Source organism: Leuciscus leuciscus (assembly GCF_965113295.1).
Source record: "Leuciscus leuciscus genome assembly, chromosome: 2".
Classification (NCBI taxonomy): Eukaryota; Metazoa; Chordata; class Actinopteri; order Cypriniformes; family Leuciscidae; genus Leuciscus; species Leuciscus leuciscus.
In genome coordinates, this window is record NC_138726.1 from 49631328 (window position 1) to 49657794 (window position 26467).

A 26467-nucleotide genomic window follows, 5' to 3' on the forward strand; every position below is an offset into this window, starting at 1 on the left:
TTCTTTAAAATGAAAACTAAATGAGCACTTCCTCAAGGTAGTTTAGGTCCTCTCAGGTTTGCTTAAAACACTGCAATAAAATGTAACCCTCAAAACAAAGGACGCTGCAGAAAGACGCGAAAATAAGCAGGAGAAGAGGGTCTCTCCTCTCCACGTGTGAACGCATATCATGGCAGACTCTTTTGAGGGAGGGGAGGAGTAACCACACACACATACTCGCTCCGCCATGCTAGTACGGAGGCTATGCTCTCGTCGCTGCTCTCTGACCCCAGTGGCAGTCCTTTCTTCCTCCACTGCGGTCTAGACTCACTCCCCCTCTCCGCCAGTCAGAGCGAGGCTCGCCGCCTGCCTGCGCTGCTTTTCCCGCGTGTCTCCGTCAGCTCGCCGGAGGGTCTCCAAGGGTCGAGGGTCCTGCCCCTGCCCGGCTCCGAGTGCCACCTCTTCGGCTACCGACATCTGCATTCCCCGGCGTGCATGGAGCAACATCTTTAGAGGTGGGCGAGAGAGAAAGAGACGCTTTCAGCTTCTTCTTGTGTGTTATGCAGCTTGTAAATGTACGCTTAGACAGGGAGTAAAAAAAAAAAAAAAAAAAGACACAAAAGGGTTAGAGGTGGCTTGTCATTGAGCGGCGGTGTCAGCGCGGCCACTCACCCGGGGAACGATCACCCTCCGCGGCGAGTGTGTTAGACACATTTACACACGAGTTTGCGTGTTTTTACTCGAAATGTCGGAGATATTGTAGACGGGGTGATGTAGGTTCAACTTGATCTCTTTTGCTCTCTCTCTCTAAAGAGTGTAGCCTGCACTTGAGACATGATTTCCAACCTTTATTTTGATCGTTCCCTCGCATTGTTCAGCCGGAAGCAGTAGAGTTGAGCGCAAATAAATATCACGCGCGTATGTAGACGTTATTTATTAAACGGAACGGCAGATTTTTACGCAGCTAAGCTAGTGGTTGCTAGCTAGCTGAGGTGAGGAAAGCGATTTTTTGTGTGCATAATATGTGGAGTAATGAGGATGATTATAGTTTTATGCAAAATTGGGCATTTTCAATTTTTTCAATTTTTTTTATTTTTTTTTTACTTGAAACAAATTGGTATATTACCCGTGGAGTTATTTGTAAATTAGTGTAAATAGTTTGACATAAAATATTAAAATAACTTAATTACATATGTACGTGACAGGGAAATACTTTATTCCATACTAATTTTGTTTTTAAAAACGGAAGTTTATAGAATACCGTATAATGTAGCCTAAATGATAGTACTTATTATGAACTTGTTTCTAATTATTTTGTCATTTGTACTATTTCATTTGTACAGTAGGCTACTGTAGATTTAATTACAGTAAACACAATTAACTACAGTCTGTTACAGTTGAATGAAAAAGTGAAATATTTAGGCTTTTTGCAAAATAATAGGTAATAATAATAATATGTAGTAAAGCTACAGAAATATTGAACAGAGGACAGGAAAACAAGACTCATAAATTATACAAGACGCATAAATAATTCATAAATTAAAAAAAAGAACAAAATACATCATTCAGAATTCATTTGCATCACATATTAACAGTTAAATGCCTTCAGTCTTTTACATATTTAAAATTTTAATATTTAGTAGAATATTGTGAATGTGATTTTTGCACTTGCCTGGCTGGTACAGATAACACGGAGACACCAGCATCACCTTTAACTCATTTCTTTAGGATGTGTGATAATGTAATGGGTTGCCTCATTAAGAGTAAGGTGTCAAAGCTAATCTTGTGCAGTAAACCAGTAGGCTATTTCATAAGAAACTCAAAAACATTGTCTGTGGCAGGTGTTACTGAGCAAATTCAGTGATTATTACTGCTTTTATTTATGCAGTAAAATAATGAATCTGTATTTTCATATATATATATATACAGTATATAAATAGGCTATATGCATTTTTTTCAAAGAATAAAATACAAACTGACAGCAATGTACTACAGTTTTTTAAAGTAAACATGTTTACACATCATTTTGAGTAAGTGAATGAAAGTAGCTTTGAGAGGTTTGGATGGAGTAGTTCAGGGGTTGGTCATGTTTAACTGGCCCTCCATATGGCTAAAGAGCTGGAGATTTGAAAACTGCTCACCTTTCTGTTTCTCAGCGTTTTCTTTTGTTTTGGTCTCAACACTTTTGCTCTATTTAATTGATTTGTTTTGGATCATAAACACTGTAAGATTCATCTGTCATTAGACATTATGTTTAGGTTTTGGTCAAGTTTATAACTGTTTGTGTGCATGTTGAGTTTGCATGAGTTCAACGTGATGAGTGATCATGAATTTTTAATTTGTGTGTTTGTTTTTAATAACAAGAGTGACATCATTACAGCATAACATTCTTTCAGTTGTTTTATCATAAGTTTATAGTGGAAATATTATGAAAAATATCATAAACTATAATTAGAAATGAGATGTTTCCCTGAAAACAGATATTTAAGCAGATGTATTCTAGAAAATAGAATTGATATCCACTGTTATGAAATGTTTTCTTGTGTAACCTAAATGTGTGTTACATGTGGAAACATCGGTTTTATTCAAGTCAAAAATATGACCCGACAACACCAACAAAAGTGATTTTTCAGGTAGAAAGAGCTGTTTAATGTAACAAATGCACAGTGTAGGTATTATAACATTTATTTGAGAAGTAAGTAATCCACACTTAAATAATAAGACAAAAGCAAATTTTTCACATAATTACAATTTTTGTAGTTATTTGCTCTTTTCCATGTTGGTCCTTGTTTTAAAATCTTTTTTTTTTCTTCTGTATTGCTCATACAGCATCTTTTTCTGTCGCTCTTTCTTTACAGATAGTATCTTGTCCTCCTCATCGGCACTATCAAGGGTTCTTTTCCGTGTTTAAGTGGTGGTTCTGAAGGATGCTGACTGCGTGGGTCGCTCCAGGGTCCTGGTGAAGTGTCTCATGTGTGACGTGGAGAAAGAATGGCCCACGGAATGCCGTCACAAGGCAAAGTGACCATCTCGGTGGACGAGTACAGCTCCAACCCCACGCAGGCCTTCACCCACTACAACATTAACCAGAGCCGCTTTCAACCGCCACACGTGCATATGTGAGTAACAAGGGACAATGGCGCAGAAATGCAGTTTTTCTTAATGCCTTCTCTTGTTTTTGATTCAATTTAGTTTTTAGCTATTCTATTTTGTGCTCACTTTGAAGTGAAGATTAGTTTTCCTAATCTGTCAGGCTCGGAGTATCGCACTAGCCTTATATGTCTAACATGGTGTTTGGTCCTGAATAAGCAAACTTTGTAATCGGTTTGGACTGCATCAGACACAAGATATCTTTAATAGCATAATGGTCTGTAGGGTCAGACAGAAATAGATAGTTACTATTACAATTTTCAGGCTCTTGGTTTTAATATTGACCTCAGCTGTGGCACAGTATTACATATTTCAGGTGAAACGTACACCGAATGCTTTGTCAAATGCATTTTCATGCACTGCATTATGTGCAATATAAAACCAGATTGTTCACTCCACGTGTAGTGATTTGTGGTTTGGAGGAAAAAGTCTTAAGAGCAGACATGCTGTTTCGAGCATTATTCACATTCATGGTAGCATATTCATTCATCTCGGTTTTGGCTAACTCTTCTAGACTATTGAAGATGGTGTTATTTGCGAAGCTTTTACATTACTCCAGTTCTCATTGTCTGTGTGACGGGACAATAACTTCGCACAATCCATTCAGCCAAAGTATAACCGAGCCGTTTTAAAACAGCAAGTGTTTTTGAGCTGTAACATGATGAAGATTAAAAAGGCTGCATCATTATTTAAAGCCACTGGTGTTTGCATCACCCGTAGTGTAATGTCCTCAATGCAGGCTGTGATTCCTTTCTAGTAGCGGTCCTCTCGTCCACTGCTTTCTCCTTAATCACCTCATTGCTTATAGAGCAGTGTGTTCTGGGAAAGCAAAGGCTTGTTTAGATTGGGGAGATAATGATCATGTTTACCAGAGGCTTGCGTTGCTGAACATAAACACACACAACTGCACATTCGCTTGAAGAAACGGGGGGCGATTAGAAAAGGCCCTTTTTCATCATGTTTTGGGTTTCTAGTCAACATGCACTTTGACTTGCTTTGCTTTAAAGTCCGGAAGTTGCAAGCGACTTTACTTCAGTGTTGTTGTGGCGTATTTCCAAGTGAAACGGAATATTGAGCAGGGCAGGGTTTTACTTTAGCGCACCTCCTCTTCATCCCTCGCTCATAGCAGACTGATGGTTGGAGGGGAGTGGTTAAGGGTATTCAAGGCAAGCCGTCAAACTGACATCATCAGAGAAGGAACGCCATTCAAGAGCGGAAGCAAATTTTCCGATTTTGATTAAAGATTACCACGGCAAACAATTTTTTTTCTGTGTATTAACTTGCACGGATGAATTGTTCACCACAAGACAAGTAAATAGGGTCAATTTTGATTTCATGACGACTTTAAAGAGATTCTTCAACCTGATCTGGCCCTTAATGTCAGCATGAAATGGAAATGTACCCTTGTTGTTTATTAAATGCCTGTTATAGATCTTGTTGTGAACAATTTATCAACGTGTTTTTTGGTTTTGGCGGGCTTTTAATGAATAATCAAAATATAATAACTGGACCTTCCGGTGAAATTGGCAGATTTCTCTGGTTACGTATGCCAGACTTTCTACAGTGATTTAGTCCAGTCTAGTCTCGTCTAGTTAATTTAAATGTTGCGAGACCTGAAGAAAATATATATATATATTTTTTTAACAATGTGAAATGGCATTTCACAACCTATACCTTCTGTAACATGAAATAATTCTTAGTAAAAGGATATTAAATGTAGGACGGGATTTGGCTTTATCCATTGGGAGTTTTTTGTGGCAATTTCATACCATAGTTTGCTGTAAATTTTAGAAGACTAGCTAGTTGGTTGAAACTTAAGCGGACTTGCTGGCGTCAGCTTAAAAGGAAAGCTGCTTCAGAGAAAGATTACAAAGTCAAAAAAAAAAATTCCCGTGGAATGTATAGATGAATCAGACCAAAAACATGTTTTAAGAAATAGGCTCGGTTTTGATTTCATGTTGACTTCATTCATGCAGCCCTTGAGTAGGTGGTTTAGCAGGGAATTTCGTGACGTACACATTAGACGGTGTGTGTTCAGATGATCGTGGCCATGACCCAGTTCTGTACATGGCCCCTGCACATCGACAGCAATTACCCTCGTTAAGGACTCACAGAGGGACTTCAGAAGAGACGTTTTTCCTCTGTGCAGTATTCCAGCTGAGAACTAACACGTTTAGCTTTCCTCCTCGTTCTTCTGCGCGCCCTTTTTTCCCCTTACGTGGAGCAAATTCATAGCACCAGAAAGCATATGCTCCGGTGCTAACCATGTCACGTCGACTAGTGGAGCTTGTGTGATTTCGGGTGACTTAATTGAAAGGAAAGAAAAGGAAATGCAGTGCACATCATTCAACAATGTCTAAAGCTGACATGGTTTCTGTTGATTTTTGTACAATATTTTTTTTGAAAGGCAGCAATAGATTGTAACTCCTCTTCCTCTAATCCACAGATTTCTACTCTTAGTTTCACTTGAATTGCTTGTTAAGATAATATTACATTTTTGTGTAGATAATTTCAGCCTGCTATTTAGTTTAGAAACTTTATACTTAAGCCATTTAAGATTTGAAGATTGAATACTTTAACACAATGTTAAGCATTGAAATGTAAAATACTGAATAGGGATTTGATCTTATTTCTTGTGTTTATTTGCATAATGCGTTGCATCTATTTAACCACATAGCACTGAAAAGTTAACATTGTGTCACATTTATTCACAATTACAAATATCGGATGCAGCATTTGCGCAAAACCAAATATGAAATCCTAAACTTACCTAAAGCTTTGACTAGTTTTTTGCTGCCTTTGAAAGCATTGCTGTTTCCATCTGGGAATATAAATCCAGTTATACATTTGTCTTTATTGTCTTCCCTTCGTTCTTTTTTACTTGTTCCCTCTCTTTCTTGTTCTCTTCCTCTCTTCTTTGTGATTGAAATCGGTTGTTCACCTGCTCCGTCATTACCCCTCCTCCCCACATCCACCTTCCAACTGAAATTGGTTGTTGCTTTTTTTCTGTTTAACCTGATCTAACAGAAATAACCGAGCACAAGCCGGCAGCTCCTGTGCCTTTATTACCCCGGCCCTCTTTAATAGGAGTGTAATTGATCTTTGGCTCCGTTGCCCTGCTCTTTAATGCGCACATGTTCAGGCCTGAACGGATGCCAGCTTAAAAATACTTGGCTGTTCAATACAGAGTAGATTGATGATGAAATAACAAAGAGAAGATGTGAAAATACAATAGTCCTGTTTTCGATAGATTCATCCGTGGGATATTGCTTAGTTTACCTGAGCTGTGAGTGGGAATGTGCAGTTTGAATTGAATGTGATATTAGATAAAAATTCAATGAAAACACGTTTTTCCATCCAGCGTGTCCAATGTCTGATTCACAAGCAAATGACTCTTATGAGCGGATTCGTTTTATTGAAAAAAAGTATAATGCAAACCAGTGTTTTGTGATTCACGAGCAAATGACTTGTGTGCTGACTCTTTTAATAAATCGTTCAGACAGTTATTGTTTGGAATGAATTGCTTGCTGAACTAAAACTTATGATTACTTTAAATAATGTCTGTCTCAATGCAAATTTAGTGTACTTAAGGTTTGTGAATTAAATCACTGTCATTACTTACTTGATTGTTTATATGGAAATGTGTAGTTAAAGATAAACATTTGCTACAGTTAAAAAAAAAAAATCAATTTTTATTATTCTGGAGGAATTCTGTAGGAAAAAATGCAATGTTGTGAAGTTTGTTTTATACTTTTAAGTCAGCAAGAGCAAAATATCCCTATATTTCCCCCTCTTTTTCATTGTGCCGCTGATCGGTTTCCCTTAGCCTTGTAAATTCGTCAACCTATGAATAATTAAAATGTTCATAAAAGTGCGAAGCGTTTAAGAATTTCAACTCGACGTTCATTTCATCCCAGCCACAGGGAAGAAGAAGAGGGGGGATTCATATCGTGTTAAATGAATGCTGCACGCTTTCCTCGTTTTGTGTCCGCTTTGAATTCAGTGTTGTTTGAATTACGTCATTTATTTTTCTTGATGTTGGATGTTGCTTTATGATGTCTTTTTCTCTTTTCATTTGAGAAAGTCTTTGCTTTTTTTCTCGTTGAAGAAAGGCATGCAGTAAATTCCTCTCTTTTTTTCCGAGGATATGGTGACTAGGCGTTTGAATGCATCGACATGCTGCGTGCAAGCAGTTTTTACCGCACCTGTCTTTATAGATTTATGTTAGGGACGTTTACGTTCTCTTCCTGAAGCACATGAGTGACAAACGACAGGAATGGAGTGCAGTCCGTACGCTCGTGTGCGCATCCGTGTGTGGAGCGTGTAATGGAAGTGCACGGGATTGAAAATATCGGAACTAGCGGGGCTTTGTGTGGACTGTAATTGCAGTAAGCACTCTGGCAGGCCTCCGTAATGCAGATGTCCCGCAGAATTAAATCAGAGCTCTCTCTCTCTCTCTCGTTCCATCGGTTTCTCTGAAAAAGGCCTGAACTCTTTCTGTCAGGGGGATCTGTTTTAGCTTGTGTGTGTGTGGGAGGGTCACTCAGGACTTCTCCAGGCCCTTGAAATAAGAGAACCCTTGATTAAACCCACAGCTTCTGTCCGCTGAGGCAGCCACTGCACAAGGTCATGGGGGTCAAGTGACAATTGACTTTAGGCAGGTCTGGGACCTGTACGTTTTAAGTTTTTGTGTGTGTGTGTGTGTGTAATTTCAACACAGGCGACCGTTCCCTTCCAGACATACAACGCTGGGGCCGGTACAGAGACAAAGAGAGGCTCCCGTTTATTTTTGCTAAATCGTTGGGCTGAAATGTCCCGTTCCTGTCGCAGATAAACAACGCTCCACTTGCTAGTTCTGCGGAGATGATTCGTTAAGATGGTAACACTTTACAATAAGGTTCATTAGTTTACATTAGTTCATGTATTAACTAACATGAACTAACAATGAGCAATACATTTGTTACTGTAATTAGTTAATTAGTTTATGTGAGTTAATAAAAATCCAGCTGTTCCTTGTTTGTTCATGTTAGATCACAGTGCATTAGCTAATGTTGACAAATGCAACCTTTGATTTTAATAACGTATTAGTAAATGTTGAATAACCAAGATTAATAAATGCTGACGAAGTATTGTTCATTCTTAGTTCATGTTAACTATGTAGTTGACTAATGTTAACTTATGAACCTTATTGTAAAGTGTTACCGTTAAGATTAGACTGGCCTCATACTCTGCTTTAGATGTCACGGTGGACTGCATTGCACGCTTGGTAACTTTTCCTTCAATTGGTTCCTATAAGATTGAAGGTATAAGCCAGTTCAGGATTCACATTTCAGCTCTAAAGTCTAGTCTTAGGATCTAGTTTTATTCCAGTCAGAAATATTTAAAATGACTCAATCAACTGCATTAGATTGCACCAACAATTTTACAGCTTTGATTATATAGAAATGGCTATTAACTAAACATTTTAACTTTTTACAGTGGGAATTGATGTGCCATGTTTGAAACAATCAACTCAATATTACTCTATAATAATGTGCAAATTAGCTTTATAACTGTAAACATCAGTCTGATTATTTATTTATTGTCATTTACACTACTGTTCAAAAGTTTGTGGTTGATTTATTTAAATGTTTTTGAACAAATTCTCTAATGCTCACCAAGCCTGATAAAAATAGAACAAAATAAAAACAGTAATATTGTAAAATATTTGTACAATTTAAAACAACTGTTTTATTTTAATATATTGGAAAATTTCATTTATTCTGCTGATGGTAAAGCTGAATTTTCAGCATCATTACTCCAGTCTTTAGCGTCACATGATCCTTCAGAAATGATGCTAATATGCAGATTTGAAGAAACATTTTTCAATGTTGAAAAGAGTTGTTGCTTGTAATAGTTTTATGGAAACCGTGATCAATAAAAAGTTAATTAGAACAACATTCGGAATATCTTTTGTAATATTATAGCCTAAATGTTTTTTTGATTTATTGCATCCTTGCTGAATAAAAGTATTAATTTCTTAAAATATATTCATACACACCACAAGCTTTTGATCGGCAGTGTATTGTTGTTATTAGGCTACTTATTAGAATTAATATCTATAAGTTTAATCAAATAATATTTAAATAAGTTTAATAATATGAATAGTAAATTATATCATACATCATGCTATTGCTAAGTTTTTATAGAAGCAATAATGGAATCTATGCATTACAGTGTTTTTTATTTATTTAAATTTTTTCCACACTTTATGTCATGCCTAATAACATCACTTGGCTGATTGCTTATTTTACAAAAAAAAAAAAAATCCATGTCAGTTGTGATTCTAAATGCATTTTTTGACAAAAGTCTGCAGAATATATCAGACAGAAAAATAAGAAACCTTGTCTTTATAGGGTAGAGGTTTGAAGGAATATGAAATGAAACTATTTTTTTTTTTATAGATTTTCGATTGGAAATGCACTGTGGTTTCTGAAAGGACTGCAAACTGTCATCTTCTAATTGAAATGTTTGTTCATGAAGGGTTTCCTCATTTATCCTCATCCTCCATCCTGTTTTTCCAGCTTCCGTCTCTCTCTTTCTCATTTTTGTGCTCTGTGTGTTACTCTGAAGTTTATTGAATTAGCGCCGACAGCTGAGAAGCACAAGATAAGATAGAACCGCTGTGTCTCTCCGTTTGAAATGGATTGCATTGCTATGTATGAGTGAAGGTGGTGGACTGCAAGTACGGTTTGATGTTTCTTCACCAATAGCAGTACAAGCCGAGCCGCACGAGCGGAAAAGCCAGTAAATATTTGGCTCCTCTTGATGATTATCATTATAATTTTTATTCTTTGGCGCTGGTTCACGGAGCTTCCTGCCCTGCTTGTCTTACACACACACACACACACACACACACACACACACACGTGGCCCTGAGTGAGGCAGATAAGCCTAAAAGTCCATTTCCTGCCACAGATCAGTGCAGTGGCGGTGCTATCCGCATCAAAGGCTTGACTGCAGGGCACTCTTTTCACAGCCCTGTGCCCCACATCTACAAAACACGGCCCTCTGAAATATTCATACTGTACACAGAGGTTTCAATCTCTCACTCCGACTCTCTCTCTCTCAGTCACTCTCTCATCAAATTCCTACATTAAAGAAGGAATCTTTCCATGGCGGGATAGAAATGCGAAATATTTCCTTGTGTGTGCAGAGCCCTGATTTACCCTTCTATGAAGAAATGGCATGTCTTCTTTTAATATCTATCTATCTATCTATCTATCTATCTATCTATCTATCTATCTATCTATCTATCTATCTATCTGTCTGTCTGTCTGTCTGTCTGTCTGTCTGTCTGTCTGTCTGTCTGTCTGTCCATTTATCTGTCTATCTGTCATTCTATTATCTGTCTATCCATTTTTCTATCTGTCACTCTATTGCTCTTCCTATCTATCTGTCTGTCTGTCTGTCATTCTATTGCTCCATTTGTCTATCTATCTGTCTGTCTGTCTATCTGTCTATCCATTTTTCTATCTGTCACTCTATTGCTCTTCCTGTCTGTCTATCTGTCTGTCTGTCTGTCTGTCTGTCTGTCTGTCCATTTATCTGTCTATCTGTCATTCTATTGCTCTTCCTGTCTGTCTGTCTGTCTGTCTGTCTGTCTGTCTGTCTGTCTGTCATTCTATTGCTCCATTTGTCTATCTATCTATCTATCTATCTATCTATCTATCTATCTGTCTGTCTGTCTGTCTGTCTGTCTGTCTGTCCATTTATCTGTCTATCTGTCATTCTATTGCTCTATCTGTCTATCCATTTTTCTATCTGTCACTCTATTGCTCTTCCTATCTATCTGTCTGTCTGTCTGTCTGTCATTCTATTGCTCCATTTGTCTATCTATCTGTCTATCTGTCTGTCTGTCTGTCTGTCTGTCTATCCATTTATCTATCTATCTATCTATCTATCTATCTATCTATCTATCTATCTATCTATCTGTCTGTCTGTCTGTCTGTCCATTTATCTGTCTATCTGTCATTCTATTGCTCTTCCTATCTATCTGTCTGTCTGTCTGTCATTCTATTGCTCCATTTGTCTATCTATCTGTCTGTCTGTCTATCTGTCTGTCTGTCTATCTGTCTATCCATTTTTCTATCTGTCACTCTATTGCTCTTCCTGTCTGTCTGTCTGTCTGTCTGTCTGTCATTCTATTGCTCCATTTGTCTATCTATCTGTCTATCTATCTGTCTGTCTGTCTGTCTGTCTGTCTATCTATCTATCTATCTATCTATCTATCTATCTATCTATCTATCTATCTATCTATCTATCTATCTATCTATCTATCTATCTATCTATCTATCTATCTATCTATCTATCTATCTATCTATCTATCTATCTATCTGTCTTTCTCTGTCTGTTCGTTCTAGGGTATTTTATTTTCAGTTATGATTTTGGCTTCCAACAAATCCGTCCGAAAGATAGACGTCACTTTTTTTCACAAATTTGCGTTTTTGTTGTTTACACAGTCAAATCAAGTCACCTTTATTTATAAAGCACTTTTTACAATGCAGATTGTTTCAAAGCAGCTTTACGGTGATAACAGGAAAATAATGCAACAAAGTTTGTTTTCCAGAAGAAAATAGCGTCACAGTCAAGCTTAAGTAAGTTCTGTGATGTTTCATTTTTGTTGTAAAAAAGTTATTCATTTAGTTAATTTATATATATATATATAGCCGCTCTGGAGTAAACCGTGATGTCATCGTCCAGCTCAGTTCAGTTCTCATATAATGGTGTCAATGCAGGCAGATCAATAATATTGTTGAAAATGAAATGAAATGTTAAATTTAATGTCCCCAACTAAGCAAGCCAAAAGCCAGTGGCAACAAAGGTGAAAAAGAGACCGAGACGATAACGTTGTCGCTTTCAAAAAAGTGCACTTTGAAACCCGTTTTCAGGCCCACAAAACGCTGTTGTTGTGTAAATGACAAAAAGTTTTCAGTTTTTAGTTAAAACGGTGTTGTGTAAACGGCTCCTGAGTTTTACATGGAAGAAGTACCTTTTTCTGGATATCTTTCATCACTTGTCACATTATTGCATCACATGAGGACTGAGGGCACGATGTTAACCGTGCTATAGAGGGAACATTTCATAACAGAAACCAGCTACTTGTTCCCTATACCTCAGTCTTGACCTGACAAACAATTGTGTCTGCTATTTGCACATTTTTTATTATTTGTTGTAAGAAAAGTCAAAGGAAGGAAGAGAGATCCACAAATAGCACGCTCATGTTCGCCCTCTGAAATAGATGAACTGTGGCTGTTTGTGAAGCTTTGATACAGTTCAATCGTTCGTTGTTCCTGAAGGTTAAAGAATCAAGTGAGCGCTGTCAAATTGAGTATCTTTGAACAGAAATCAAAACGCTTTCCTGCGCAATATGACACGTGTATCCAATAAAAGAGCCGCGGTGCATCCGAAGTCTAAATGTGTGTGTGTTTTTTTCCCAGCATAAGGAATTGTGTGCTTCACATATCTAAGTGTTGTTTTCACCGTACTTTTTCTGTGGACTTTATTCGCTTCGTTTTTCTTTCAAGGTCTATCTTGGCTTTTTCAGTGTCACACACTCATATATTTTCTCTCTTTCTCTCACACGCACACACACATTCCAGTTCAGCTCTAATGCAATTTCAGAGGCACAGTAAGCCCCTGGTCCAAATAATCCTTTCTTTTCTCTCCCCGCCTAATGAATATTTAAACGACTGAGTGAATATTTAAAACAATGAGCAAATATTCAAAAGGCTCTGTCCGGTCATGTTTATATTTGTGGCTGTGGTGATTTTGGTTTTCATTTTATAAAGCTAAGCACCTTGAACAAATCTTTTGTCAGGTAACCCAAAAAATGTTGTAACATCTAAATAGGAAATTGGTTTATTATTTTAAAACAGTGAATCAACCCGACTACATTAGTTTTTAACAATCAGCGATATAGTTCCACTGGTTTTATGCTTGCAAAATCAAAGTCATGGGTTTGATTTCCAAGTAAAAGGCCGTTTTTCAATGTGCTTCAATGAATCATTCACGATTAGACTTGGAAAGTGTATTAAGGAAGTAAATGGTGTCAATTTTAACTCTGTGTTTGCCGTTAAAAAGTTGATTTGCTCGTGAAACAAATCCTGTGAGTCGCGTGTTCAGGTGACAGAGGACCAAAAGATACACAGCTCTGCTTCCATTTGGAAAAGCCTTGTTGACTCTAATAGATTCATATGACCGTGTGTGTGTGTGTGTGTGTGTGTGTGTGTGTGTGTGGGCCACAGAGTTCAGCACACCAGCCGCTTCCATAACTAGATCTGTCGAGTCTTTTATATCTCTGTTGCTGGCCTGAACACCACAGACCACATTTAATCAATACGTGTGTGTGTGTGTGTGTGTGTGTGTGTGTGTGTGTGTGTGTGTGTGTGTGCGCGGCTGTGCGCGCACTTGCTTTTATTTACTGCATTGTGATCAATAGCAAATATTATTTTCTGTCCGCCTGTTTCTCCCTCTCTTTTTTAAAGTGTCATGATTTTCTGTGCAGGTGCTTCATTTCAGATATGACTCGGTCAAATTTAATCACAATTCAGACAGATGCAGAAGCCATTGACAGTGGAAAATGGGTGGCTTTTTCTTTCTTTCTTTCTTTCTTTCTTTCTTTCTTTCTTTCTTTCTTTCTTTCTTTCTTTCGATCTATCTTTTCTTTCTTTCTTTCTTTCTTTCTTTCTTTCTTTCTTTCTTTCTTTCTATCTATCTATCATAAATATATATGTATGTATACGTGTCTGTGTGTACTTCTTTTTTTTTTGTCTGTTCCCTCCTTTTTTTGATGACGTGCCATTTCTCATCATGTGCTATTTTCTTTTCTTTCATTCGAGTAGATGCTCTTTTATGTACAACGTATTTGTTTTCCTTAATGGAAGTGTGTGTGTGCGTGTGGGCGTGTGTGTGTGTGTGTGTGTGTGTGTGTGTGTGTGTGTGTGTGTGTGCTGTTGCACTGGTCCACCTCCCTTCCTAAGGTTCCTTTATATTTTTAGTCGGACAGGAGATGTAAGTGTTAATTAGAGAGCCGAGGGCTTTTTGTCGACTGACAAGCCTTTTAGTAATGAAATAATAGTGAGGGGAACAAGCACGGCTTATTGCACGTTTCTGACTTCAATTACAGCCAAGATCCTTTTTTCTTTTTCTTTTTCTTTTGAGTTATAGAGGAGAATTTCTTCTACCCCCCTCATCCCCCAAAACTATCTTTGGGAAAATAAATAAAAGGATGTTCAGACAAGAGGAGAGTGATTCTCTTAAATAGACATCAAATGTGAGAATTTCTAAAGGCTGCTTCCATTTCCAGAGCTTTTGCAATAAAAGATTCTGCTCTAGTTTTAATTTTGACAACAAAAGCCGTGGATGCAAATAAGAAAATGTTTCTGAAACAGCATTCCAGTCTCAAAGAGATCTGTCTGTCTGTCCGTCGATCTGTCCATCGTAGGGCTGGGCCTTTAATCAAATTGTATTTTCAATTATGATTTTGGCCTCCAAAAATTATAAAAATGTTTAGCAGAGTTTAGCATGTCGCTCAGCTCATGTACTTATAGCCGGCTAGCAGTTTTATACAGTTATTTGTGCTGATTTTCATGCTCATGGAATAACCTCCTTCTCTTTCTCTCCCTCCATCTTTCTCTTTATCGCTCATTCTCTCTCTCAGGGTGGACCCCATCTCGTACGACACTCCCAAGCCGGGTGGCCACACGCGTTTTGTGTGCGTGTCAGACACACACTCCCGGACAGATGGCATCCAGATGCCTTACGGGGACGTTCTCCTGCACACAGGGGACTTCACCGAGCTGGGCCTGCCCTCAGAGGTCAAGAAGTTTAACGACTGGTTAGGTAAAGAGCTGCGATTAACCACCGTTTAACCCCCTTGCATCACATCCGACCCTCACACACGCAGGGTTTAGCGGCGTGTGAAGTGGTGGTGACAGGTTTTAGTGACTGAAGCTAATGGTCAGAAAAACTGAGTTTCTCCTTTCGCCATCTGTCAACATAACAGAAAGTGTTCAGTGAGCTGTTTGCACCATTACTGGATTTTTTTTTTTTCTGTTCAGTGAAGAGTTCTGGGTAGTATAAGTAATTTTGTGAGGTCTTTATGCTGGTTTTTGTTTGTCAAATTAGGATTTTTAACTTTCAATTTGGATTTAAACAAATTTAAGCATTTCACCTGTAGTCATTATTTACTCGTTCACAAATTTGGTGTCAGTTTGCTCAAAAATAAATTAATACTTTTATTTCAGCAAGGATGTATTAAATTGATCTAAAGTAACAGTAAATACTTTTTAAGCATAATGCATCATGGTTTCCACCAAAATATTAAGCAGCACAACTGTTTTCAACATTGATAATAATAAGAAATGTTTCTTGAGCAGCAAATCAGCATATTAGAATGATTTCTGAGGAATCATGTGACACTGAAGACTGGAGTAATGTCTGCTGGAGTTCGCTTTGCCATCACAGGAATAAATTAGGAATAAAAGTTTCGATGGCATTTTATTTTCATTTTACCTCCTTATAAACTGGTGTTTATAAGTGCAGCGCTGCTTTGTGTACAGCGGGATTTAAAGAAACCGCTGCTGTTCCATAAACGCCACCTACTGCCAGAGAGGGAATTTGCATGTTCATTCAGTCCATCTGCGTTTTTTGTTTAAAGCAGGGCTATGCAGTTTCGGGAATTTCTTCGCTGTATTCTCGCTTTTTGCTCGCAGGTTTCTCTATAGAGCTCCCCCTACAGCTTCGGAATAGATATTTGACAACACTGTCGAAAAACTCGTTTGGCGACTCTCAGATACCAGAGGCTATAGATCAACGACATCAAAGCAGATGGGACATTCTCTAAAACGTCTTCTTCATTCGGGTTCGAACAGCGTGAGGGAGCGCAATAATGACAGCATTTTAGCAGATTTTTTTGCCGTAAAGCAATTCGTTACATCGCGAGACCTGATATCACACGATACTTCCTGCCGCTGAGGCCGGCGGCTCGCCGGCCCAAAGTTGCAAGGGTGGTTTTTCGGCTCACAGGCGCTTGGGGGGTGCGAGACAACCACCATTCAACCCGAAAAAAGTCATATAACTATTCCAATGACTCCGAAGCTGTTTGGTTAAGGTAAAAAAGTTACTTAGTTCACCTTTAATGCAGGTATCTTATGCTAGCCTGGAAATCCAGACCCAAATCCGAAAGATTAAGGGTCTGGCATTGAGCAATGAAAATCGCCCAACTCGAGGGGCGGTACCAAGCGTGCATTTGAAAATCTCAATCACAACAATACATGTCATTCACATATGTCGCAGCGCTGTCTGTCATCTGTTTAGCTCTCCTCTGGCCCGCCTATATCAGATACACCGATGTGATTGGTGCAGCTCGGATACGAGGGCATAGTTAATGAGCATCATTACTCAATGCCAGAGTAACTCGCTGAGCAAATTCGAATTGTGTGAACTCTGGATTTCCAGGGTAGTCTTATGCAGCATAATTTCACAAATCTAAAGTCAGACCATTAAAATGTAGCGGTTGCATCTCATTTCAAATGGCTACAGTTATTTTTTTGTTTAAGGCCAGTTTGCCTGTTATAGAGCAAATCATTCAAAGAAAGTTTCTTAAACAAAGAAAAAAATTGGCCAATTTGTTTTTAATGGTAGTGTAGTGTACCACTGTAGCTCAAATTGATTGATTGTTATATATAATTTAGATTTAATGTTGTACTACTACTCAATAGTGTCTACATTAAAAGTGTCCAGTTTTTCATCAGTTTGAGGCTGTTTACTAAAAAGGACCAATCAGCAACAGTAAAATGAAGAAAAAATCCATTGAAAATAATTATGACTTTGAATGAGTTGTTATGAAATGAAATATTTTTCACAAAATGGTCATATTTACAACACAACTGTGTATATACATTTGATTAGAAACCAAAAAAACATACATAAAATTCATAGCAGAAAATTATATTTTTATTTCCTTAAATTATGTTATTGTTGTTTTCTCCCCCCGAACGAACTAGGACAGTAGTGGCGGGAAAGACAGCTCTGTTGATTATAATTGGTGTGACATTTTTTTAATTTATTTTTTTAATGTAGACGGTGTGAGAATTTAGTATTTTCTACATGACATTCTAATTACAGATTCATAGGAGAGCAATGGGTTCTTCATTAGCAACTAATTATGCTTATTTATGTAGGGTTAAATTCAACATGGTTTTATGTGTAGGGACAATCCTCTGAGAAAATGATGTAGAATACAGATGAAGAAATAACTGAAGATTATGAATATCACTATATAGAAAATAGTAAAGCTTTTGCTATCTATAGAAAAGGTTTTTCTAACGTTTTGCATTCTTATTCTACACAGATTGGTAATAAATATGAAACATTTGGTTTTAGGAAACCTTAGCATAAGTTGCAATTTATAGGCAGTTGTATGTTAAAATAACCAGCTTGTCAATAGCAATCGCAAAAGTATGTTTCCAGTCAAAAACAAATCATGCTTTTCCATACAAATGTATGATTTGTTTTTGACAAAAAGCCTCAGATCGTAGCCAGCTTGCAGGACGTTGTGGTCACAGATGTTCTTACTGTGACACACTGCGAGACTGATAGATTTTTTGTATTGAAACATCAGTCCTGATCTCCATAACTCTTGTTAATATATCTGTTTGGAGGCCCTTGATGTGTGACGTGCTCTCATTATTTTGAGCTGTGGGACAGCGAGAGTATCACACACACAAAAATCTAGTTATGTAGTGTGTGTTAGCATGCATGGAGTTTGTAATTTGCATAAGTCTTGGTCTTTTTGTAGTGTACTCTATTTAAACCAAATCTTATTTTATTCTAGGAAATTTGTCTTTTAATGTGTTTTCATTTCAGTGAGAATGTCATAAAGTGGGTTGTTTGAGTTTATATTTAGCTTTAATGGAAGCTTCTTTTATATGGAATTTTGTTTACTGATGATGACTACAAGAACATTTTAAAGTGCCAAATATATAACTTTACCACTCTTTACAAGTACTGTGGTATCACCATTGTTTTTATAGACATTAGGCTATACTAAGTTAAAACCATTTATTATGATCTGATGGTGAAACTATGGTACTTAATATATATTTATAATATAAACGCCAGGGTACTGAATGATTTCTATATTTTGTGTACAATTGGTGTTGTACAATGGTATGCCATGGTTATGCCATAATATTGTGTCATTCGTTTGGTTCCTTGAAATGAAGTGTAGGAAGTTTCTGTGTTGTTTTGATTGTGTATGTAGTAAATCCTGCACCTCAAATCCTTTTTGATCCTGTGCTTTGGTTGAGGTGTAGATCAAAACCCATGTGATTAAATCAAACGTTTGCCGACTCTGAAATCCAGAGCTCTATTGGCGCCAGGGAGTCCTGGGCCGAGGGTTTGGGATGTTGGCACTTGATGCAGCCATAAAGCGTTCACATTGACCCTGTGGAGCCGCTCACACCGCTGACCTTCAGACCAGCGTGCCTGGTGTATTTTGTGTGTGTGTGTGTGTGTGTGTGTGTGTGTGTGTGTGTGTGTGTGTGTGTGTGTGTGTGTGTGTGTGTCTGTGTGTGTGTGTGTGTGTATACTGTGTATCCATTTGGCCTCTCGACATGAGCCATGCGTCACAACTATCCAATGTTGAGAGCAACTAAATACAAGTAAAAAGTGCTACACTAAAATTGCAAGTTTAACTTCTCTTTTTTTTTTTTTCATGATTGTGTAGTACAGCTGTTTTTGCATCACATTGTATTGCGTATACTCAGACACTTCCAGTTACACAAACCCAATTTCATACATAAGTGCAATCCTGAAATGTGTCGGACAGCAAATACACTTTTGTATTCTCACAATAGGTTCAGCTCAGCTACTCTTCTGGTTAAGCAATGGTTTAAAGAGAATCTTGTTAAGAAAGGTAGTTAAAGTCAATATGTTTGCAACTTACCTTTTCTTTGATTCAGTGAATTGGTTCATTTAGAAATTAGATTCGCTGAGTCATCACTCATATGTGTTTGTAAAATTACGTCATTGTACTACGTTTTTACTTAGCAATATATCTATCAATATATTTGATCAGAAAACAATATATTTAGTAGTGCTGGGCAAAGATTAATCGCGATTAATCGCATCCAAAATAAAAGTTTGTGTTTGCATAATATATGTGTGTGTACAGTGTATAATTATTTTGTATATATAAATACACACATATGCATGTATATATTTAAGATTTTTTTTTTATTTATATATAATTTATTTATATTTATATCTAATATAAATGATGTATAAATGTGTATATACAGTATATACATGCAAATATTTCTTAAATAAATACATGCATATGTGTGTATTTATATATACAATATAATTATACACTGTACACACACATATATTATGCAAACACAAACTTTTATTTTGGATGCGATTAATCGCGATTAATCTTTGCCCAGCACTAATATTTAGTTAAATACTACATTTGCCATTGTTTTCAATGCAATGTTTTTAGGTTTTATTAGCTACTATTTTGTATGTATTCAGATCCTAATTTTTCTGCCCCAAATCTGCTCTGCTTTTTCTATAATATAAGAATTTTGTTAAAATATGGGGAGAAATGTAGCTAGAAACTAGTAGCTTGTAGCATAGCTAACTACTTTTTACTATAGTTTAGATATTTCATTAATTATAAGTAATCTTGGCAAGTTGCAATTTCAAAGTAGGTTCCCTGACACTGTATTTGTACTTGCAGAAGCTCCATTTTTGGATGTCATAAGCTCTCAGTTTGTCCTTCGCTTCGTCATTCCATCCATGCATACTCTCTTGTCACACATGGTTGAAATAGTGCATCAGAAGGGATGAAACGGAGAGAGCTGTCAGCAGTCTTTCCATCCCTCCATCTATCAACGTTCTTGACGCCACTTTTTTCGTATCCGGCATGTGACACCAGTAACTTTTGAAGGTGGTCGGAGAATGCTCCGACTTTCTTATTATTCACGTTCCAAAGGAAACCTGACGATGAAATTATTTTTCACATCATCGCTTTTTGTTGTAAACACACAGCTTGGGGCGCTGATAGATAATCTCATGATGGCTGAAAGCTGTCTTCTGTCAAAAACATGTTTGGATATAAGAGTTTAGTCAGTTTCAAACAAATCGTTCCCTCGAATATGACGTGATGATGGAATAGTTTATATAAGGCTTTTGACAAACTCAAAGAACGTCGCTCAGATGAGCCTGTAGTGGATCTTCGGGAAAACTAATCTTCGTGTTTTCATTATCCGAGCCAAAGCATTCCGGTTATATTTTCCGTAGTTTCGTAGTATAAATGCTTGCATTTCTTTCCAAGGTCGCTTACTTTGTTATTTAGCAGTGGGGGACAAATGATACAGTAGGAAAAAAAACATAAAGGGCCTTTATAAATTAAACTTGCAAGGGGAAATTGGTGTTGTTTATATGAGACCTTTTAAGTACTGCCGGGTTTGTCATTCCTCTCTTTTTTTCATCTCTCTCTCTTTTGCATTTGCTTCATTTACCATGCATTTTCTTGAAGCGTAGCTCGCTTTTGTTTGTTTTTCTGGCAAGAAAGCCCAGCCGCTAATCGTTGTCATTGATCACGGTTTTTGTTGATAAGTGGGATCGATTCTCAGGAATCGTTCGGTGGGAATGAGGGTTCTTTGCTAAAGTTTAGTTAAGCTCGATATCTCGCCCGTGAGATCTGACCTGTGCTTCTCCGCACGGGATTCATGAATGCAAACATGGATCTCTGCTCCATAAATAAGGAGCTTTTCTAGGTCTCGACTTTGTTTGTCTGAGTCCACTGTTTTTTTCTTTGATCAATGCAAGACAGCCAACAGATCCCATGTCCAATAGATCAGCTTTGTTCCTTTGTTTTGCAATGTTGTGAGGGCGGCCAAGAAAGTGTTTGCATGCTGGGATATAGGGGTAGTACACCTTATAATAACAATTCTGTTATTACTCATCCTCATGGCATTGCAAACCTTTATGACTTTTGTTGTATTGAACAGGAAAGGTTTATTTCTAAAGAATATCCTGACCGCTCTTTACAGCAGGCTTTCCGAAGGACACATAAGCATCATAAACTTATTTTAAAGTAGTGGCCAAAGTTCAAGCTGTTATTTGCTTTAAAAAAAAAATCTACCTCTCCAGTAGGGGTGGAAATCTTATATCACAATTTTTTATTTTTTTTCGCTAATGATATAGTTATTTTTGCTTTAAATTTCATGAATCTCATCACCAATTTCACAAAAAGATAAGGGCCAGATTTACTAAACAGGGCAAATTAGCATAAAAAAAAAAAAAAAAACATGGAAGTGGAAAGTTCTGTGAGTGATCTACTGACAAGGCGCAAATTAAAGAACACAGACGTAGCCGGATCATTTCCATAATGACCAACGCAATCTACCAAGAGCTGCACAAATTACCGTCTGGTTTAAGACTTGCTTTTTTGGGGCGGTAATTTACCAGTGCAAACCTTAGTAAATCCCCTGTTGTGTCTGAAAGGGAAACTCCTATAAATACATATGCAATATAAAGTCAGCCGCGCAAATAACTGTACATTTTTAACTGCGTGTCATTAGTAAATCCCGACAGTAGTTTTTTAACGCCAAAAAAGGGTTTGCGCTGGTGCAAGCTGTTAGCAGATCTGGCCCTAATACTAGCCTAACTAACATGAGAAGAAAAAAAAATATATATTTAAAAAACCTCACTGAAGACAAGTAAACAGTCAGTGAGAAAATGGGAACAAAGAAATCAATTACAAGCAATAGGACAAAAAACTACAATAGAACAAAAACCCAAATGAAATAGACCTACCAGAAAAACTTTAAGCACTAGATAGGCCTATAAATAGGCTACAACATAAATTGTATAAAGTAATCAAATATACAAAAACATTGCATAGTTTTCACTGTGTAAAATAAATATATATATTTATATTTTTTTAAGTTACAAAAGCGATTCAGTCAAGAGCTGGCATTGTTTGATTAAAGGTGCTGTATGTAACTTTTTTTACTCTACTAAAGCATAAAAATACCATAATATGTTTGCAGATATTTAGGAAACATGCTAAGTTCACATACTTGTTTTTCTGAAAAACACTTCTACAGACAGTTATTTTACTAATTATTTTACACGTTCTGTGTTGTCAGTCGTTTTTTGTTTTGGTCTGTGTGATCTCGCAGATTAAAGATTCCACACAGCCTAAAAAGCCTTGATATCCATCTAAAAATCTCTATGAATGAGAGTATATTAAAACGCGGATAAATCAACTCATTAACCTACAGTCTGAAAGTCTCCTCGGCTTTCAATTGCGCACATTCCTGTTGCGTGTCCTCAAACTGGCAACCCGCGTGAGCGTCAAGTCTGAGGAGGCGGGGGAAACAACGATCTCCGATATTTATAATGTGGACTGCAGTACCTATTTCGACCACTAGCTGTCAATTTTACAGACTGCACCTTCAACATTAATGGCACAGACGACAGCAGGTATATATTTGGCTGCTGTCACTTTATGACCAATTTCACTGATCTAATATACTGATACTGATATTTTGAACCAAAATAACTGATTCAATAGAAATACTCAAAACTCAAAAGAACAATTTCTTCACAAATCAGACATTGTACATAACAGCTGCCATTTTTGTTCTGTTCATCACAAAAGTAGCATATGGTTCCAGAAGACTTTTTTTATGATGCTTTTTGGAGCCTGATAGCCTCAATTCCCAGGACATTCTTAAAAAATTTACATTTTGTGTTAAATGAAAGATGAAAAGAAGACATTCTAGTTTGGGAAAAACATGATGGCGAGGAAATCATGACAGAGTTTTCATTTTTTGGGTGTACTGTTCCTTTAATTTATGATTGATCTTTTTGTGATTTGTGCTGTTGGGCTTTCTGGTGCCATGTGCTCATTGTTTTTATTCTATTCATCAAGTCCCACATGTTTTGTTTTTATCAGCAGCGGCGGTTTGAAAAACTTGACGAATGTGATTGCGCTTCTCCGTTTTCAACAAAATACACATGTTCCCTACCAGCCGTCGTTCAGTTTCAGATGTTTACGGTGTGCAGTTTATTTTCACTAATTTGATTTACATTCATTACGCACAGCGATTGCCAAACTGTGCCCCGCGCCGGTCCTCTGATGTAAATCAAATTTAAACATTGAAGCTAAACCCAAATCCCTTTGACTTTAAGCAGTTTCCCATACTCCACATACCATCCCATATGTTCCTCCTCAGCTTCTTCAAAGTAATAAACAGAGTTTATACCCACAGTCCTCTTCGAAAAATACATTTTGATGGCAATAAAATGTTGTAAAAATCCCTGCGGGGACGCAGAAGATGCAGTCGGTGGGGAGGTAATTGCATTCTAGGCCTTTTTCTGCCGTAGAGAGGCTGGCACGAAGCTCGTCCGCCGGGGGTTTGTGATTCGGTTTTGTGCGACTGGAAAGCTCCATGTAAATGGATCCGTGATGGCGTTTGGCTGACTGCGGACCGCAGAGCTGAAAGATGGGCTCCTGCTATTAGATTAGACTGGGATTTATGATATATCCCAGTCTATATAGTGCAAGAGCGCATGGAAGGAGCAAGAAAGTAAATTAAACTGCTGGGAAAGTGTTTACTTTTAAATCAGCTTATCTTTTTATTTTCTTTATACTTCGGTCAAGTGTTTTGCTCCTTTCTGACGCCTCTACAGTTCCAAATTTAATTGGCTTTTATTGTTTCCCAGACACTTACAATTCAAACTGCTAGAAAGCATTTATTAAACTGTCTATTTCATAGTAGAAAGTAACATTTTTAAAAAAGGGAACAAATAATGGTCTGCAAAGAGCACCTTCAAACATATTATTTTATAGCGTTTGTGACTTTTATAATTGTTTTTGCTTTTGCATTTTCGGTCCCATTTTGCTTTGTGCTCTGTCTGAAAAGCGTCTTGTTTCATCTGTATTTTGGTTGGTGAAATATTTGTTTTGTTCTTTTGAGGCATTCCATATGTGCTGTGCAATCCACTGAGAGACGGTTCATTTGTGTTTTCCTGAGTCCGAGGATTGACATATATTGAGAGCCCACTCTTTTTGTTCGAGTTTTGTACAGAACAACTTCCCCGTTTGTATTATCCTGATGTGGCTGCACAAAAGAGCTATGCTTTGAGGATGGAGGCTGAGGTGAGAAAGAGGAAAAGCCTTTTGAAAATGCAGCGGCCGTGACTTTTAATAAATGTTTGGTGCTTGCTTTTCAGGGTGGCTGTTGTGCCTTTGCACACTTTTCCATAGAATGGGGGAAAAAAAGGCCATAATGGCCTGGGAGACACATATTGGATCTGCATCTGTGATTTGAAGTATTTCTGAGATGTTTTAGCTGAAAGGTTTTTCTGAAAGTCAATATCCAGACAAAGTTCTGTTCTACAGACAGTAGCGTGAATAGAGAGGTAAAGGAAGATACTTTGGTTGTATGTTATGTTGTAATGGCCTGTTTCCACTTGCTGAGTCCTGTTTTTCATTATCTGATTTTTCTTCAGGATCACAAGTACCTCACATGAACTTCAGCAGAGCATGTTTTTTTTTAAAATAAATTCACACCGTGTCCGAACTAGACATGAGTTCCATTGACAGGCAATCTGTCTTATCAATGGTGAATGCAAACCAGTGTGCAACTTGATGCGATCTCTGCCAATCAGAAGATGTTTAACATGCAGTTATGAGGTGCAGGATTTTGGACCAATGAGACTTCTCTGTGTCCATATTGTTAGCTTACACTACTATTGTTAAAATTTGAACGTATATTGTATATTGTCACGGTTTATCCAAACCAGTACTTGCAATGAATGTTATGTTAGGTCATATATAGGGCAATTCATTATTTTAAAATATATTCTCTCCCAATGTGATATAAAATGAGCATGTTTTATTTTTTTTACATATATATATAATTTGGATAAATTAACATTAACAAACATTATTATTTTTTCTAAAATTGTTCAGATTTGCAATTAGCCTACTGCAAAACATGCAAACTGCAAAAACATTACTGCACACTTCTATTACACAATTTGATATTAATATTACTGGTGATTTGTTACTATGACTATTAATAATGATATATAATCGATAAAATATATTGATATTTGGGGAATGTGTAATATATATATATATATATATATATATATATATATATATATATAATTATGTATGTATGTGTATATGTATATGTGAGAACCAGTGAGAACGCCGATGGTATTACGAGTTCAGTCTATAGGTATGTGCGTTTGAATATATGTGCGCAGGCGTGTAGTCCTTCCCTACAAATCAACCCTCAACATACTACTTAAAATGAATAATACAGAATGTGTATATAAACATATAATTGTGTAATTGTGTAATTGCAAAAAATATTTTTTTATTTTTTTATTAATAGCAATAGTTTACTTGCCATAATTTGTTTTGTGTGAAGTATGAAAATTGATTATGGGGAAAAAGTTACAGTTCTGATTATGACTTTTTTTGGTGTTGCAGGCAGTCTGCCATATGAGTTTAAAGTGGTGATCGCTGGGAATCATGAGCTGACCTTCGATAAGGATTTCATGACGGAGCTGGTCAAGCAGGATTACTATCGCTTTCCCTCCGTCTCCAAGTTGAAACCCGAGGACTTTGACAATGTTCAGTCTCTCCTGACAAACTGTGTTTACCTGCAGGACTCGGATGTCACTGTCAAGGGATTTCGAATATACGGCGCACCATGGTAAGCTTCTTTCTTGCATTTAAATCAAATGTAATTTTAAAATCAGAGTTGAATTTAAGCAGAGTTGCATACTGTTGGCAGTCATTTGATATTCACTCTGTTTGCTTTGTTTTCTGTATATATCATCATCATCATCATCATCATCAGTTTTTTTATCATTGTTTGGCAACATATATATTTTACAAATGTATAGATTAACATAATTTGTATCAGTTATTCTTTTTCCATTAGTGAGTAAATATTGTGAGTAAATTAGGAAGACTTTGTTTTGTTTAAAAGACAAAGTGACGGCAGTGACGACATTCACAACACAATTAAACCTCTATAATATGACCTAGAATACTAGATTTAAAATATTAGATTTTTGGGGTTGGACATTATTAGTTAATATTAGTTATTGGTTAAAATAATTTTTCCCCGTCCATGCAACTTACATCAGCAGAAAAGATGTACGATTTCAGGTGGTGAAAATTATTTGATTTTGATGAAAGATTATATGTGTGTATGTGTACTTTATATTGGTAAATCAGTAAGAAGTC

At 37.0% G+C, this 26467-nt stretch overlaps 1 protein-coding gene across 1 annotated transcript in view; it reads left to right on the forward strand.

Annotated features, from left to right (window-relative positions):
• Window positions 1-353: 353 nt before the first annotated feature.
• mpped2a (metallophosphoesterase domain containing 2a) overlaps window positions 354-26467 on the forward strand; it is a 60524-nt gene continuing 34410 nt past the window's right edge. Inside the window, exons 1-4 of the mRNA XM_082157710.1 lie at window positions 354-494; window positions 2838-3098; window positions 14831-15012; window positions 25703-25928. Of these exons, the coding sequence (XP_082013836.1) occupies window positions 2971-3098; window positions 14831-15012; window positions 25703-25928 (536 nt within the window). The 5' untranslated portion in view covers window positions 354-494; window positions 2838-2970. The remainder of the gene's footprint in view (window positions 495-2837; window positions 3099-14830; window positions 15013-25702; window positions 25929-26467) is intronic.